The sequence below is a fragment of the Corythoichthys intestinalis genome, chromosome 21 (assembly GCF_030265065.1).
Source record: "Corythoichthys intestinalis isolate RoL2023-P3 chromosome 21, ASM3026506v1, whole genome shotgun sequence".
NCBI classification, from domain to species: Eukaryota; Metazoa; Chordata; class Actinopteri; order Syngnathiformes; family Syngnathidae; genus Corythoichthys; species Corythoichthys intestinalis.
Genome location: NC_080415.1, coordinates 35,482,755 through 35,499,461, shown reverse-complemented (window position 1 = coordinate 35,499,461; position 16,707 = coordinate 35,482,755). Strand labels below are relative to the sequence as shown.

The 16,707-nt window shown below is 42.2% G+C and overlaps 1 protein-coding gene across 2 annotated transcripts in view; it reads left to right on the top strand.

The window, feature by feature from the left end:
- The window catches only part of LOC130909395 (dynein axonemal heavy chain 9-like), a 238,714-nt gene that overhangs the window by 154,646 nt on the left and 67,361 nt on the right, over window positions 1-16,707 (top strand). For both annotated transcript variants that reach the window (XM_057825789.1, XM_057825790.1), the window contains 4 exons: window positions 9,682-9,846; window positions 11,632-11,772; window positions 15,887-16,057; window positions 16,175-16,297. In XM_057825789.1, coding sequence (XP_057681772.1) covers window positions 9,682-9,846; window positions 11,632-11,772; window positions 15,887-16,057; window positions 16,175-16,297 — 600 coding nt within the window. The remainder of the gene's footprint in view (window positions 1-9,681; window positions 9,847-11,631; window positions 11,773-15,886; window positions 16,058-16,174; window positions 16,298-16,707) is intronic.

Sequence of the window (16,707 nt, the reverse complement as noted above, 5' to 3'; positions counted from 1 at the left end):
TTTTAAAGAATTTATTTGCAAATTAGAGTGGAAAATAAGTATTTGGTCAATACCAAAAGTTCATCTCAATACTTTGTTATGTACCCTTTGTTGGCAATAACAGAGGCCAAACGTTTTCGGTAACTCTTCACAAGCTTTTCACACACTGTTTCTGGTATTTTGGCCCATTCGTCCATGCAGATCTCCTGTAGAGCAGTGATGTTTTGGGGCTGTCGTTGGGCCACACAGACTTTCAACTCCTTCCACAGATTTTCTATGGGGTTGAGATCTGGAGACCAGCTAGGCCACTCCAGGACCTTGAAATACTTCTCACAAAGCAACTCCTTTGTTGCCCTGGCTGTGTGTTTGGGATCATTGCCATGCTTAAAGACCCAACCACGTCTCATCTTCAATGCCCTTGCTGATGGAAGGAGATTTTCACTCAAAATCTCTCGATACATGGCCCCATTCATTCTTTCCTTTACACAGATCAGTCGTCTTGGTCCCTTTGCAAAAAAAACCAGCCCCAAAGCATGATGTTTCCACCATCATGCTTCACAGTGGGTATGGTGCAATTGAGTATTCTTTCTCCTCCAAACACAAGAACCTGTGTTTTAAGTTCTATTTTGATTACATCTGACCATAACACATTCTCCCAGTCCTCTTCTGGATCATCCAAATGCTCTCTAGCAAACCGCAGACGGGCCTGGATGTGTACTTCTTTCAGCAGGGGGACACGTCTGGCAGTGCAGGATTTGAGTCCCTGGCGGTGTATTGTGTTACTGATAGTAGCCTTTGTTACTGTGGTCCCAGCTCTCTGTAGGTCATTCACTAGGTCCCCTCGTGTGGTTCTGTGATTTTTGCTCACCGTTCTTGTTATCATTTTGACGCCAAGGGGTTAGAGCTTGCATGGAGCCCCAGATCGAGGGAGATTATCAGTTGTCTTGTATGTCTTCCGTTTTCTAATTTCTCCCACAGTGGATTTCTTTACACCAAGCATTTTACCTATTGTAGATTCAGTCTTCCCAGCCTGGTGCAGGTCTACAATTTTGTCTCTGGTGTCCTTCCCTTTGGTCTTTGCCATAGTGGAGTTTGGAGTGTGACTGACTGAGGTTGTGGACAGGTGTCTTTTATACCGATAATGAGTTAAAACAGGTGCCATTAATACAGGTAAGGAGTGGAGCCTCGTTGACCTCGTTAGAAGAAGTTAGACCTCTTTGACAGCCAGAAATCTTGCTTGTTTGTAGGTGACCAAATACTTATTTTCCACTCTAATTTGGAAATAAATTCTTTAAAAATCAAACAATGTGATTTTCAGTTTTTTTCCCCCCACATTCTGTCTCTCATGGTTGAGGTTTACCCATGTTGACAATTCCAGGCCTCTCTAATCTTTTCAAGTCGGAGAACTTGCACAATTGGTGGTTGACTAAATACTTATTTGCCCCACTGTATAATTACACATAATAATTACAACAATAATTACATACAAACATAATTACACATATTCATTGCTGTTCTGTTACTATCTTCAGGCTTCAGACATTTTAGAGATATGATAAGGGGGGGACATAGGAATGTATTGTTTACACTTTATATTTCTCCACAGTTTGATTCCACAACTTTAGTTTGTTTTGTTTTTTTCTATAAATTGCTTGTCGTCATCTTCTGTTTATTTAAGAGAATTTAAGTTTTAAGTTTTCGTCTTAGTCTGTTCTTAAGTACACCTCTAGGTGCTACTTGTACACATCATTATTAATAAACCAGAGGTCTAAGGGTGTTTCAGGTCTTTGATCATCAGACACCCTCGCTCTGGCGACCCAGCCAGGGGTGATCAGCCCCCGACTTGTGTCCAAGTGACCTGCTACTCCAAGGATCCCCATAGCCATCTTGAGGCCTTTTCCGCAGCCTCAGAGATTGATTTGATGGCTAATCGGCACAGCTGCCCTTATACTTCAAGGAGTTTAAGCGTTCGCGATAATGACTGGCCAGCAAAACCCCGACTCCCCACCTCAACTGGTTGGCAATGGGCTTTTCAGCCATTGCTCCGGCACTCTGTTACCAACTCTTCATATTTGGCCCTCTTACATTCATTAGCCTCCACCAGTCTGTCTTCCCAGGGGGCAGTAAGCTCAACCAGGACCACTTGCTTTGTCAACTCTGATGTTAGCACCATGTCTAGCCAGAGTAAAGTGGCCAGGATGTTCTCTGGGACCTTGAGCTGTCTCCCCAGGTCGACTTGGAGTTTCCAGTCCGGTGGGGTGGTGAGAAGAAGTGGGGTGGACCGCCAAAAGCCGGAGCAACAGGCCAGTACCCTTATGGAAAATTTGGGTTTGGCTGCACAATTGGGGGTGGGGGGGTGGGGGGGTGAAACTTGTAAAAGAATGGGTTTGTGTTATTTATTGAAACTAATTGCTGACTGTGTACTGTAAGTCCCACCTGTGGTTATGTAATTGCACGTGCTGTGCAGAGTATAGCCTAAATAATTGTAAATAAATGGATATTATCTGAAATTGTGGCATGGCAAGTGGGCATTTGCGTGTTGTTTCCAGCACCATTTTTGTATGTTCCGGGACCTGTGCCCGTCTTGTCATCCCTGCGCTGTCATATGTACTTAGCGTTCGGGCACCTTATGATTAGCAAATTAAGCACTGCATATATATTTTTCTTATAGAGTATTAGACAAGGAATACGATAGACCCAATAATAGACTTTTTTTGGAAAAATAGTCTCATTAATAATGACACGGCCTGTGAAACTCAATGCAAAATCACTCGGAAACGACTCTCCATCATTTTTTTTTTAACCTGTCCTGCTCAACTGTTTGACACGGAGAATGGAAGTAAGTGCCCGGATAGTCTGAACAGTTTTAATGTTTCACATTGAGAGTCTGACATACTCCCTTTGTGATCATTCAGCATACCTCATTTATTATGACAAAACAGCGAACAGGAAGGGGTTATGGGGGAACAGAAGAAAACAAAACACAACAGAAGAAAGAGAAGAAACACAAACAACAATAAATACATTAAACGCCTAACTACACTAACTACTAATATGTTGGTGCTATCGTCAGCTAAATGTATTTCCGGTTGACACCTTGTGGGGGGCCTGTTGACCAGGGAAAAAGGGGGAAGAAGGTGGGGGAGTCTATAAGCTAAGTGATAGAAAGGGGTAGAGTGTACACAAATCATCTCTGTGATTTAGAACCCATTAATCGTGTGAATCCCGTGTAAGCCCGTTGGCGACCGACCCTACGCCACCCCGCCACCAATCCCGGCACCGGGACCCCCCCGCCCGAGTGCACCCAACAACATCCAGCCGCACACGGGCCCCGCCGGGCACACAGCAGCCACGCAGACGAGCCGACACAGGTCCACGGCCCCCACCCAGCCAGCCCGGGAAGGGAAGACGGGCCCTGGGGGGGGGGGGGGGTCAGCGCAGCCCATCCCTTCTCCCGCAGCCCAGCAAAGGAGCCCCCCCCCCGGAATCCAGGGTGGTCCCCGTGGCCACCCGCACGCCCATCTACCAGCCCTCGGGGATGGCAAGAGGGGACGCACCACCAATCTCACGCCTGTCCCCAACCCCGTCTGCCCACCCGGGCCACGAACAGCCGCCGCACCGCACACCAGGGGGCCCCCAGCGGCCCACCAAGCCCAGGGCAGGGCATGGTCCCCCGGCGTAGCAGGCAACATCCAGCCGATACGCCGCCCAGCCAGCGATCCGCGGCGGAGCACAAGGCGGATACCCAGTTAGAGAAGAGAGAGGGAGGCGGAAGCAGGAGAATGCCGAGGAGCCGCCGTGGGGCAACGCGAGACCGGAGCCCCGACCTCGGGAGCCATGCCATAGAAAAAAAGTGTGGGACCCACCTACCACCCTATTACTGTGGCTGCCAGGTTCCCGGCTGGCAGCCCTAACCCAGCACCGTGATGGGATTGTGAGGGGAGGGTAGTGCAATGTATGCATTAAAATCGGAGCTCTTGGCTTGGGGCAGTGGGACCGCAGCATCGAAATTTAGTCCAGCTGCCCGTCCCACCGCCCTTTGCCAGAGCTCTCGGCGACGACTCTCCAGATTATACTTGGTGAGTGGTCCCTCTCTGAGTAATCATGTAGTCTTGCTCGCCAATTCGAATATGCGTAACATGCATAAATTACGTGACGTAAATCATCCTGGTTGGAATCGATAAGAGAACCGTTAGGTAAACTGCCAAACGATTCCATGGAATTGAATCACACGGAACCGGTTCTCTATAGGAGCCGGTTCTCGATTCCCATCCCTAGTCATCGTTGACGAAAGCAACACTGTCTGTGACGAAGTATTTTCGCTATCCTCATCCTGGACGAAAACAACACTGACTTCACGGCTTTCATCCATGGATGAATCAGCATTTTTAATAAATACACACTATATGTCAGCGTGCTCAAAGTCTGGATAGCCTAAGCAAAAAATTAAGTGGAGATGTGAGTTGTTTAATGAAGCTTAATTAGCATTTAACTGGAAAGGGAAGGCAAACGGGGGGAAAAACAAGGTCTGAAACTCACTCATCATTTTAATTAACACTGAAAGTTGAGAAGGGTGGCAGCAGGGAATAACCTTTATGAAACCACAGACCACAGAATAAAATGCTGTTGTGTGTGTGTATAAAATAAAGAAAAATCGTCATAGTGAAATACAAATTGGCTGTACCTATTTGTATCCATTTGTGCGACTTTGCACCATTATACCTTTTAATGGGGTTTGTGTTGCTACTGAGCCATAAGAGCTCTCATTTAACCCCACCAAATATGGGCTAAGGAGCTTAAAATGTCAAGTTGGCTTTATGGAGGGTGCTCGGGGGGATCAATCTACAACCTTTTGCCACAATTACACTCTCTGGTCTTCCCTTCTGCACATGAGTGTGACTATATGTTTGTATTCTACAAATTTCTTACACAAGACCTTGTTCACTAATGAGAGTTACAACGGTCTATTTCCCAAATAACCTTAGCAGGGTTGCTCCGTGGCACTTATTTGTCTGAAAGATGATAGATTGCCTACAAAATATTTAAATCCTAATTAGGGTGTTCTGCTGACTGGTTAATTGTTTATTTTTTGCCAAGCAGGGGGTAATTGCAATTGCCAGAGGAAAGCTAATCGCTCTACGCAGTCTCGTAATTGGATCTTTTGGGGAATATTTTGGGAGTGGGTTGCCGTTTCTCCCGAGGAACACATGAGTGGGCAAGTAGAAGGTCACTGTTGACTCACACAGGCCAATATCCTCTGGTTAAATGTCTGCCATTCAAACCCAATTTTGTGCAGCACATTCAGGTCCATTCTTAAAAGGCCACTTATCACGTGCACTTCTTTCAAAGGCTAACTTTTCATCTACGGAGTGAGTGATGATCAATTCAGATCAGCTCGTTTAATGCGGAAGCTAAATTAGTTTTAACAATGCTGCAAAATAACTTTAATCACCACGGTAGGAAACGCTGTCATAAAGGGAACAATTAACCGACGTGATTTGCAAAACTCACTGATGTCCTGCTGTGATTTAAGATAGGTAATGAATGTTTTTGTCAAGCAGCTCTGAAATTACCTAGGAGTGAGGTGAAAGTGGGTCACATCGAAGACTTATCTATCGTAACTGTCACATAATTGTTAAAAAAACAAAGACCCCTTGCAGGGGTCGCGTTAACCGAATATTTTCCGTCGTTGACCGGTTTTTTAAAACGTTGACGGAAAAAACTGAAGTCCCTCCGTTATTTTGACAGGTTGCAATTCACACCCCAGACCACAGGGTGGCGAGTGAGCATATTAATTAGCTATTGTCTCTCTTAATGCATGACGTCGTTGGCTATTCTGTCAGAATATTGTAGCGTCACCGAGGTCTGGCGGCGGCACCGTGATTGACACATCAACGCGAGGTTTCCTATTGGTGCACGCGGTGTGCCAGCGTGTCATCCAATTGGTGGATTAGATTGCCGCCTGTGTATAGACCCCAATCACATGACGTCACAACTCCGCCCCCCTGACTGGAGCCGCCATATTGTCCGTCAGCTCGTCGTGTTTACACATTACCGCTACGTACATGCCTCCTATTACGGCGTGTTTTTCTGCTCGTTAACATTAATAATCAAAATGGTGAAGGCGTGTGTGGCGGTTGGTTGCAGTAACAGAGTAGATAGACGGAGAGACTTGAAGTTCTACCGTATTCTGAGAGACCCGAAGAGGAGAGCGAGATGGACTGCTGTAATTCGACAAGAAATCTGGGCACCAAACGATCACCACAGACTATGTAGTAGTCATTTTATATCTGGTAAGATGCATGAAATATATATTTAGAAGATTTTGGGCTGACAACCACAATTAAGATCATTGTGTGACGTTGGTGATTGAGCTCTATATAGTTGCCGCTTTTTCTTTGGGGGTGGAGTTGTAGTTTTGTTGGTGTTGTTGGCGGTAAGCAGAGTAAAAAGAGGGAGAAAAATACCACGACTTCCGTGTCTAATTTTTCGCCGCCAAGCAAGCGTTACAATATTAATTAAAAATGAATGAAAACTAAATACTGTTGAATATGTCATCGTTATCATTTTAAAAATTTAAGTGACGGGTAAAAATAGATTATGACCGGATTTTTATGACCCTGTCAGTCAAAATGACAGACAACGAAACCCTAGCGCAACCTCGGACCCTTTGTTCATGAGAAGAATAAAGACAATCAAACTCTGTGATGGCACAATTTTTATTTCTTTTCACCAATGTATAGTTTTTGGGCATCCCTGATCATTTTCAAGATTTTTTATTATACGTCATTAGTTAAATATATCAATAATTAAGTCAACCCTTTCCACTCCGAGCATTTTTTGTCAATTTAGGGGTTGATTTTTCTATTTATAGTATTTATAAACTAAATAAAAATGTTCAAACATGCCTTGTTGCATATTTTTTTTATTCCTAAATCATCAAAGGATTATGTATTGAACTTTTTTCAGAAATATTTACATTTTTAAAAGTGTCATAACCAGCTAAAGTTGAAGAATTGCAAATGCCAAATACGGAAAATCACACACATTGCTTGATTACTGATAAACAATAAATCTCAGTAAGGTTTTGACAACTGATCATAAAAATTTAAAATCTCTCCCCTCCGAATCCATGTCTCGTCTCATTCTGGGGACTCATCTTCAGACTTGGCATAATTCACTGCTCGCCTACTAAGAACCGGATGCTCTTCTACTGGTTTCTACACCTCTTCTGCCCATGTGTTGTCGCTGTGATGCCATTTTGTCAATGTAATTGGGTCAAAGAGAGAGGGCAAGCCCTCTACCCACTTGGTCAGCCGGTTGTCTGAAGGGACTGCAACAAAAATTTCAACTAGCAATCACCACACACATAGGACGATTGTACGAAAGCAACACTTAGGCTAGGTTCATACTACAGGTCTTAATGCACGAATCCGATTTTTTCGTGGTTTTCCGACTCGGGTCAGGCATTAACTTGACGTTCAGAACGGGACAAGTTGCATATAAGTGATAACCGATCTGAGTCACTTTCGTATGTGGTTCAAATCTGATCTGGGCTACATTTTTTCAGAATGTGACTGGCGGTCTGAACTGTCTAGACTCTCAAATCGGAATTCATGCAGCAATTACATCAGCAAAGAGCAAGAGGCACGGAGGACAGCAGCCATGTAGTTATTAGCGCCTAGCTTGAACTCTGCTTTTAAGCACGAAGCGGGCTTGACCACAGTCATAAAAAAATAAAATGAAGAAAAGAACAAGCCTTACAATTTTCGATTTTCATTCTGTGCGCCGAATGAGCAATATTTAATTATTGCACACATAGCCGAGTCGGGGCAAAATGACGTACCCGCGTCATTTCACGCACACACGTCAAGGCTCATGTGAGTGCGTGTATGCGTTCTATCAGTCCATATAAACTTTGAATATAAGACTAAACGGGGATTATTAATGTCTGTTATTTGTGTCCTTTTTTTGGAAATCAAAATATGATCACCCTGGAATGACGGATGACAGCCAGCATGTGTCGGACGTATGTTGTTTTGATGCTTCTGCGCATGCGGGTGTGTTTGCTGAGCGCATCTCGGACTGCGAATTAGTGCGTGATGCTTGAACGGTCTCAATGGACAAAGGCAGTCTTATCTGGCACGCCAAAAAAACAGGTATGGCAAAAAATCGGATTTGTGCATTAAGACCTGTAGTATGAACCTAGCCTAAGTTGCACATGTGAGCATCAAATGCAGTATCTACCAAGGAGATGCTCTGTCACACCTGCTGTTCTGCATATGCCTAAACCCCCTCAGCCAGATCATCACCAAGAGTGGTTTCAGGTACCAGTTCCGAAGTGGAACAACCATCAGTCACCTCCTCTACATGGATAATAACAAGCTGTATGCCAAGAACGAGCGTGACGTCGACTCCCTGATTCACCTCACGAGAATATACGTAGAGTAATGACATTGGGATATCGTTCGGACTCGATAAGTGTAGACAAATGATATCCAGAAGTGGGAAGGAACTCTTAACTGAAGGGGCTGAACTACCTGAAGGCGACATAACAGATGTGCAGGACAGCTACAAATACCTGGGGACTGCCTGACCAACGAAGAGCAGCAGGAAGGAGAGTGAAACTACGTGATCGGCTTGGGGTGGCTCATCTTCATTTTTTTTTTTTTTTAATTGAAAAAAAAATCCGTGATGGACTGATACCGCAAAGTTTGAAGCACGAAGTACCGAGGGATCACTGTGTATTGTGGCATATCACAATTGTGTTCTAAAACGTCCATTATCGTCATAGATTTTTACATTTTTTTCCCATATCGCACAGCACTAAGTGCGAATTGGATTTTTTAAAAACAAAAACACAACCAGAGATATTTATCCTTTGTTATTATAACACACCTTTCATAATTATATACTAGTATATTCTCAATCATAACTGCAGTGTCCAAATGAGTCAGACGTGCCAGTGGAATTTAAAAAAAAAAAAAAAAAAAAATGGAGCCCATCAATCTGTCAATACTATTGTCTTAAGTTTGTAAAGACCTTTATGAGGGAAAACTTCTATAACAGCCATAATGAAGCAGAAGCTGCAACCGACCATGATGAAGGGCAAGGAAGGATGAAGTCAGTTACCATTTCTATTGACTTTGTTCTCAGCACAAAACACCTGACTTTGAAAAGTTGAAGTAGTTCTCACTTAAAATGCAGAAGGAAAGTTTGTGATAGAGCTTTATTCAAAAGTGAACATATAATATGGAGTAAAACCATTACTGCCCAATCTGTGTGTTTCATGCATATTAATTAAAAATCCATAATGTCTCACTGTGGCCAATTTACGGGAAGCACATGTGTGTGTGTTTGATTCCCAACTTAAGCTCCTTACTTTCTTGCTGGAATTGACACACCGAGGTTGAGGCTGCAGTGGTTGGCAGATGTTTGATATCAGCGTCCAACGTGAAGATGGCTAATCAGGCCCAGAGCAATTCCCTTTTGCATCTGGCCAGCAATGAATCGGATATTGATTAGTTCTGCCTTTGACATGCCCTTCAGTATTCATGTCATGTACTGACATGAACCTTCAATATCTGCAAGCACATGACCAATAATATTGGACATTAAAAAATATCAGTCTCACAATACATGTATTGCTTTGCTACATAAAAACATGACATTAAATGTATTGTACATTTCTGTTTCTTTTAGTCCGACCTGACAAAACAGCAAAACGGTTTCAAAATCACCCTGAAGACGCTGGAGGACGACCTCCTAACACGCTTGTCCGCAGCTTCGGGGAACTTCCTGGGTGACACTGTGCTTGTGGAAAACCTGGAGACGACTAAACGCACTGCTGCCGACATTTTGGAAAAAGTAGGCTTTAAAAACAATTACTGTATTTTTCCTAGTATACAGTGCCCTCCATAATTATTGGCACCCCTGAAAAAGATGTGTTTTTTAGCTTCTAATAATTTTTTTTAATTCAAATAATATGGGACCTTAATGAAAAAAAAAAAAGAGAAAAATCCAATCTTCAATATATACATTCATTCAGTGGGGGAAAAAAATCCCACATAAAGAAAAAATTATTTGACATCAAATAACGTGTGTCACAATTATTAGCACCCCTGGTGTTAATACTTTGTACAACCCCCTTTTGCCAACGAAACTAGGTCTGGGGACTGAGATGACCGTGGGAGGAGCTTGATTTTATGTCTGGTGAACCATTTCTCTGTAGATTTGGCCATATGTTTAGGGGCATGTCAGGGAATCATGTCAGGGTCAGGGAATGTGGAAGAAAACCCAGAAAATCACATTATTTGATTTTTAAATAATTTATTTGCAAATCATGGTGGAAAATAAGTATTGGGTCTATACCAAAGGTTCATCTCAATACTTTGTTATGTACCCTTTGTTGGCAATAACGGAGGCCAAACGTTTTCTGTAACTCTTTGTTGCAAGCTTTTCACACATTGTTGCTGGTATTTTGGCCCATTCCTCCATGCAGATCTCCTCTAGAGCAGTGATCTTTTGGGGCTGTCGTTGGGCAACACGGACTTTCAACTCCCACCTCACCCCGTGGCGTCAAAATGATAACAAGAACGGGGAGCAAAAATCCCAGAAACACACGGGGGGACCTAGTGAATGACCTACAGAGAGCTGGGACCACAGTAACAAAGGCTACTATCAGTAACACAATGCGCCGCCAGGGACTCAAATCCTGCACTGCCAGACGTGTTCCCCTGCTGAAGAAAGTACACGTCCAGGCCCGTCTGCGGTTCGCTAGAGAGCATTTGGATGATCCAGAAGAGGACTGGGAGAATGTGTTATGGTCAGATGAAACCAAAGCAGAACTTTTTGGTAGAAATACAGGTTCTCTTGTTTGGAGGAAAAAGAATACTGAATTGCACCATACCCACTGTGAAGCATGGGGGTGTAAACATCATGCTTTGGGGCTGTTTTTCTGCAAAGGGACCAGGACAACTGATCTGTGTAAAGGAAAGAATGAATGGGGCCATGTATCGATAGATTTTGAATGAAAATCTCCTTCCATCAGCAAGGGCATTGAAGATGAGACGTGGCTAGGTCTTTCAGCATGACAATGATCCCAAACACACAGCCAGGGCAACAAAGGAGTGGCTTCGTAAGAAGCATTTCAAGGTCCTGGAGTGGCCTAGCCAGTCTCCAGACATCAACCCCATAGAAAATTTGCGGAGGGAGTTGAAAATCTGTGTTGCCCAACGACAGCCCCAAAACATCACTGCTCTAGAGGAGATCTGCATGGAGGAATGGGCCAGAATACCAGCACTAGTGTGTGAAAAGCTTGTGAAGAGTTACAGAAAATGTTTGGCCTCCGTTATTGCCAACAAAGGGTGCATAACAAAGTATTGAGATGAACTATTGGTATTGACGAATTACTTATTTTCCACCATGATTTGCAAATAAATTCTTTAAAAATCAAACAACGTGATTTTCTGTTTTTTTTTTCCACATTGTCTCTCATAGTTGAGGTTTACCCATGTTGACAATTACAGGCCTCTCTAATATTTTCAAGTGGGAGAACTTGCACAATTAGTGGTTGACTAAATACTTATTTTCCCCACTGTATGTGTGTTGATTAATGCTTTCTCTTACGGTTATGATTTTGTTTTACTGTAGGTAAAAGAATCTAAAGTGACAGAAGGCAAAATCAATGAGGCTCGGGAGCACTACAGACCTGCAGCAGCACGGGCTTCGTTATTATACTTCATAATGAACGACCTCAATAAAATCCATCCCATGTACCAGTTCTCTCTCAAGGTAGCCAATCTATTGACCGACCATGTTCCCACACCCCTCAAGGGCCGTTCTGTGAGATCCTTCTTAACACTCACTCCTCGTGTCCTACTCTCCCCCCTTCCATTTGCTCCCAGTGTTTTATGCTCTTTGCCCTGTTTTATTGTGTTTGTGGCTCCCTAATGTGGTTATGTAGAGCTTAACGTCTTTCATATTGTCAGCCAGCAAGCGCTAAAAAGAGGCGGTCTGAGATATGGTTTGCAATCACACTCAACTCTCACCAGTACAGTTGCCAACCCTGCGCCGTTTATTTTCAAACATAATCAAATGAAAACACACTCTGAGTCCGTACTTGTACGGGAGGAAACACTTTATGATGTAAGTTCATCACACCATGTTAGGGCGATTTCTATCATTGTCAAATTGGGGGAATTTATTCGAAGGTACAGAAAGCAGAAGTTGTGCAAAGAGCTGATTTCACAATAATGTCAAGCAGTTAGAGGCCAGTGGAATGTTCACTTTTAATCATAATTCAGAGTTCAAATAAAACCCAAACTGGACATTTGAAGTGCAGTCACACAAAAAAATATCCATCATAATGCCTCCTGTACGTAGATATATTGCACCAGTGTATCACAAAAGTGAGTACACCCCTCGCATTTCTGCAGATATTTAAGTATATCTTTTCATGGGACAACACTGACAAAATGACACTTTGACACTATGAAAAGTAGTCTGTGTGCAGCTTATATAATAGAGTTCATTTATTTTCCCCTTAAATAACTCAAAATATAGCCATTAAGATCTAAACCCCTGGCAACAAAAGCGAGTACACCCCTAAGAAACTACGTACATCCCTAAATGTCCAAATTGAGTACTGCTTGTCATTTTCCCTCCAAAATGTCACGTGACTCGTTACAGGAGTGCTGTCGGCGTTGCTGCAGAGATTGAAGAGGTGGGTGGTCAGCCTATTAGTAGAGATGAGATCGGGTCCGATCACGTAATTTTCAAAGTATCGGAATCGGCAAAAAAATATCGGCCATGCCTTTTTATAATATATATTTTTTAATTAAATTGTTTTCTAATTGTATTGAACGTTACAGACATAATATGTTACACTTATCCAGAGTCTTTAGTTTAGGCTTAAGGTAGGGTTATCAAATTTATCCCATTTACGGCGGTAATTAATTAAAAAAAAAAAGTATCACGTTAAAATATTTACCGCAATTAATGCATGCGCTGCACGACCCACTCACGCATTGTCGCACTCTATCTGTAATGGCGCCGTTTTGCCTATATAGAGAGCTAAAAGGCAGCGTAAAATGAGTAGAGTGAATTTTGGCAGCCGTTGGAGCCTTATTTTAATTGGCTAAAGCCTTACAATCCCTTCGATTAGAAATATCATGGGAAGCAATGTGGGGAAGCAAGGTAGCAATTGATCTTTTACTTAACACCTTATGTTATTTCCCAACGCAGAGAAGATATATCAATTGGTAGCACTACGCACAGTCATGGTTCCACTTCCCATCATGCATTTGGGCATGGCCTTCAGTATCATTTACTGAAAGCTCAACAAATACACTAGATGACAATATTTAGTCACAATATACAAAGTCACAAGTCTTTCTATCCGTGGATCCCTCTCACAGAAAGAATGTTAATAATGTAAATGCCATCTTGAGGATTTATTGTCATAATAAACAAATACAGTACTTATTTACTGTATGTTGAATGTATATATTCGTCCGAGTTTTATTCATTTTTTTCTTAATGCATTGCCAAAATGTATATGATCGGGAAAAATTATCGGGAATGAGTGGAATTGAATCGGGAGCAAAAAAAAAGCAATCAGATCGGGAAATATCGGGATCGGCAGATACTCAAACTAAAACGATCGGGATCGGATCGGGAGCTAAAAAACATGATCGGAACAACACTACCTATTAGTGCTCAGACCATACGCCGCACTCTACATCAAATTGATGTGCATGGCTGTCACCCCAGGAGGAAGCCTAGTTTGAAGACGGTACACAAGAAAGCCCGCCCGTCTCATCAGACCATAGGACATGGTTCCAGTAATTCATGTGCTTTGTTGACATGTCATCAGCAAAATGTTTGTGGCCTTTTCCCCCACCTCTTCAATCTCTGCAACAATGCAGACAGCACTCCTGTAACGAGTCACATGACATTACTGATTGACGTGCCGGACTGATCTGCAGCTACCGGAAGTGTCTGGTTGAAGTTATTGCTGCCAAAAGGGGGGGGCACAAAATATTAAATGTGATGGTTCACTTATTTATTTTCCCCCTTCTGTCATTGTTTGCATACTATCATTAAAATATGAAAACCTATAAATGTTTAGGTGGTTTTACAGTGCCCTCCATAATTATTGGCACCCCTGAAAACCCCTAAAATGTTTTTTAGCTTCTAATTTTTTTTTTTTAATTCAAATAATATGGGACCTTAATGGGAAAAAAGAGAAAAATCCAACCTTCAATACAAGTGCATTCATTCAGTCGGGAAAAAAATCCCACATAAAGAAAAAAATATTTGACATCAAATAATGTGTGTCACAATTATTAGCACCACTGGTGTTAATACTTTGTACAACCCCGTTTTGCCAACAAAACAAGGTCTGGGGACTGAGATGGCTACGGGAGGAGCTTGATTTTGTGTCTGATGAACCATTTCTGTGTAGATTTGGCCATATGTTTAGGGTCATTGTCTTGCTGAAAGACCCTGTGACGACCCATCTTCAGCTTTCGGGCAGAGGGCAACAGATTTTGATTTAAAATGTCCTGGTATTTCAAAGCATTCATGATGCCATGCACCCTAACAAGGTTCCCAGGGCCTTTGGAAGCGAAACAGCCCCACAGCATCACTGACCCACCCCCATACTTCGCAGTGGGTATGAGATGCTTTTCAGCATGCGCATCTTTCGTGGCACGCCAGACCCACTTAGAGTGTTTCTTGCCAAAAAGCTCAATCTTGGTCTCACACAAAAATACACTCGGTCCCAGGCTTCAACTGGGACCGTGTGCTTCTGTCAGATGAGACCAAGATTGAGGCCCTGGGAACCTTGTTAGGGTGCATGGCATCATGAATGCTTTGAAATACCAGGACATTTTAAATCAAAATCTGTTGCCCTCTGCCCGAAAGCTGAAGATGGGTCGTCACTGGGTCTTTCAGCAAGACAATGACCCTAAACATATGGCCAAATCTACACAGAAATGGTTCCCCAGACACAAAATCAAGCTCCTCCCATGGCCATCTCAGTCCCCAGACCTTGTACAAAGAATTAACACCAGGGGTGCTAATATTTGTGACACACATTATTTGATGTCAAATATTTTTTTCTTTATGTGGGATTTTTTTCCCCACTGAATGAATGCACTTGTATTGAAGGTTGGATTTTTCTCTTTTTTTCCATTAAGGTCAGATATTATTTGAATTTTAAAAAAATTATTAGAAGCTAAAAAACACATCTTTTTCAGGGGTGCCAATAATTATGGAGGGCACTGTAGTTAAAGCAGACACTGTTTTTTCATTTTTGTGATTTTGACGAAGATCAGATCACATTTGATGGTGATTTTATGCAGAAATGTGAACAATTCCAAAGGTTTCAGATACTTTTTCATACCACTGTTTTCACTGTTTTCACCGCCATTGACAGCAATACACGCAAAATTTATACTGGGAAGGCTGGCATTAAGTGACCATTTTTTCACTGCCACTTATGTCCAATCCAATTTAACTAGCCGAATGATCTCTGCCAGCCCTTAAAGTCAAAATGAATTTGACGTCTATTGCAGCCAATAAGTTAAAACTTGAAATACTAAAATAAAAAAACATTTTTAAAAACCCGAACTTTTTCACCCAATTCCGATCTTCTAAAAATGTGATCGGGCCTGATTTCCGATTATATTGTCGGCTCGGGGACATCCCGATTGTATACCTTGGATAATATTCATATTTGAGCCAACTGTATCTCAATCTGAAGTGAATGTCTCATTTTAATAGATTGGTAATACATTTATGAATTATATTAAGAAGTTTGAAGAAAGTAACTTGATCAATCAGCATTGTCTTCAAAATTGCATCAGTGTTGACCGTGCTGCCACCTCCTCCTCCTCCGCAGGCTTTTAGTGTGGTCTTCCAGAAGGCAGTTGTGAAGGCTGAACCCAACGATGATCTGAAGCAGCGGGTGTCCAACTTAATTGACAACATCACTTCTTCAGTCTTCCAGTACACCACCAGAGGCCTGTTTGAGTGTGACAAACTCACATACATAGCTCTGCTTGCCTTCCAGGTAGGAAAAGGCTGGTTTCATCTATCCTGCTTGAATGCTCCTTAGACCCTCATCAACTGACAGTGTGTGCTTCAAAATGCCGTACAACATTTCTTCTTTTATTTGTTGTTTCTGCAGATTCTTTTAATGAACAAAGAAATAAACCCTGCTGAGTTGGATTTCCTTCTGAGGTACCCTGTCCAACCTGCTGAAATATCACCAGTGGAGTTTCTGTCTAATCACTCTTGGGGAGGGATTAAGGTACCGGAAAATGCATTACATACATTGTTGGTAGTCTTACTTTTGAAAAAATAATTAGTCACAATTACAAATTATTTCTCCCGAAAAGTAATTGAGTTAGTAACTGTTACTTCATTTTAAGAGTAATTAGTTACTCAGCAAAGTAACTGATATTACTTTTCATGTTCTACACATTATTATCCATTATTTCACATAAAAGATGTTTACATTAACTAAGAATAAAAATACTGTATACCATATTTTAGAACATTTAAGATTTATTTGGCTCAAATATATTACAGTCTGATGAGAAAACACAAACACACCTCTGACCATTAACCAGTGCTAATCTCTGATCTGAAACTGTATGTTAGGCCTACTACACAATAAGCAGAAATATTCCATACATTAACAATATTTAATATTGAAAA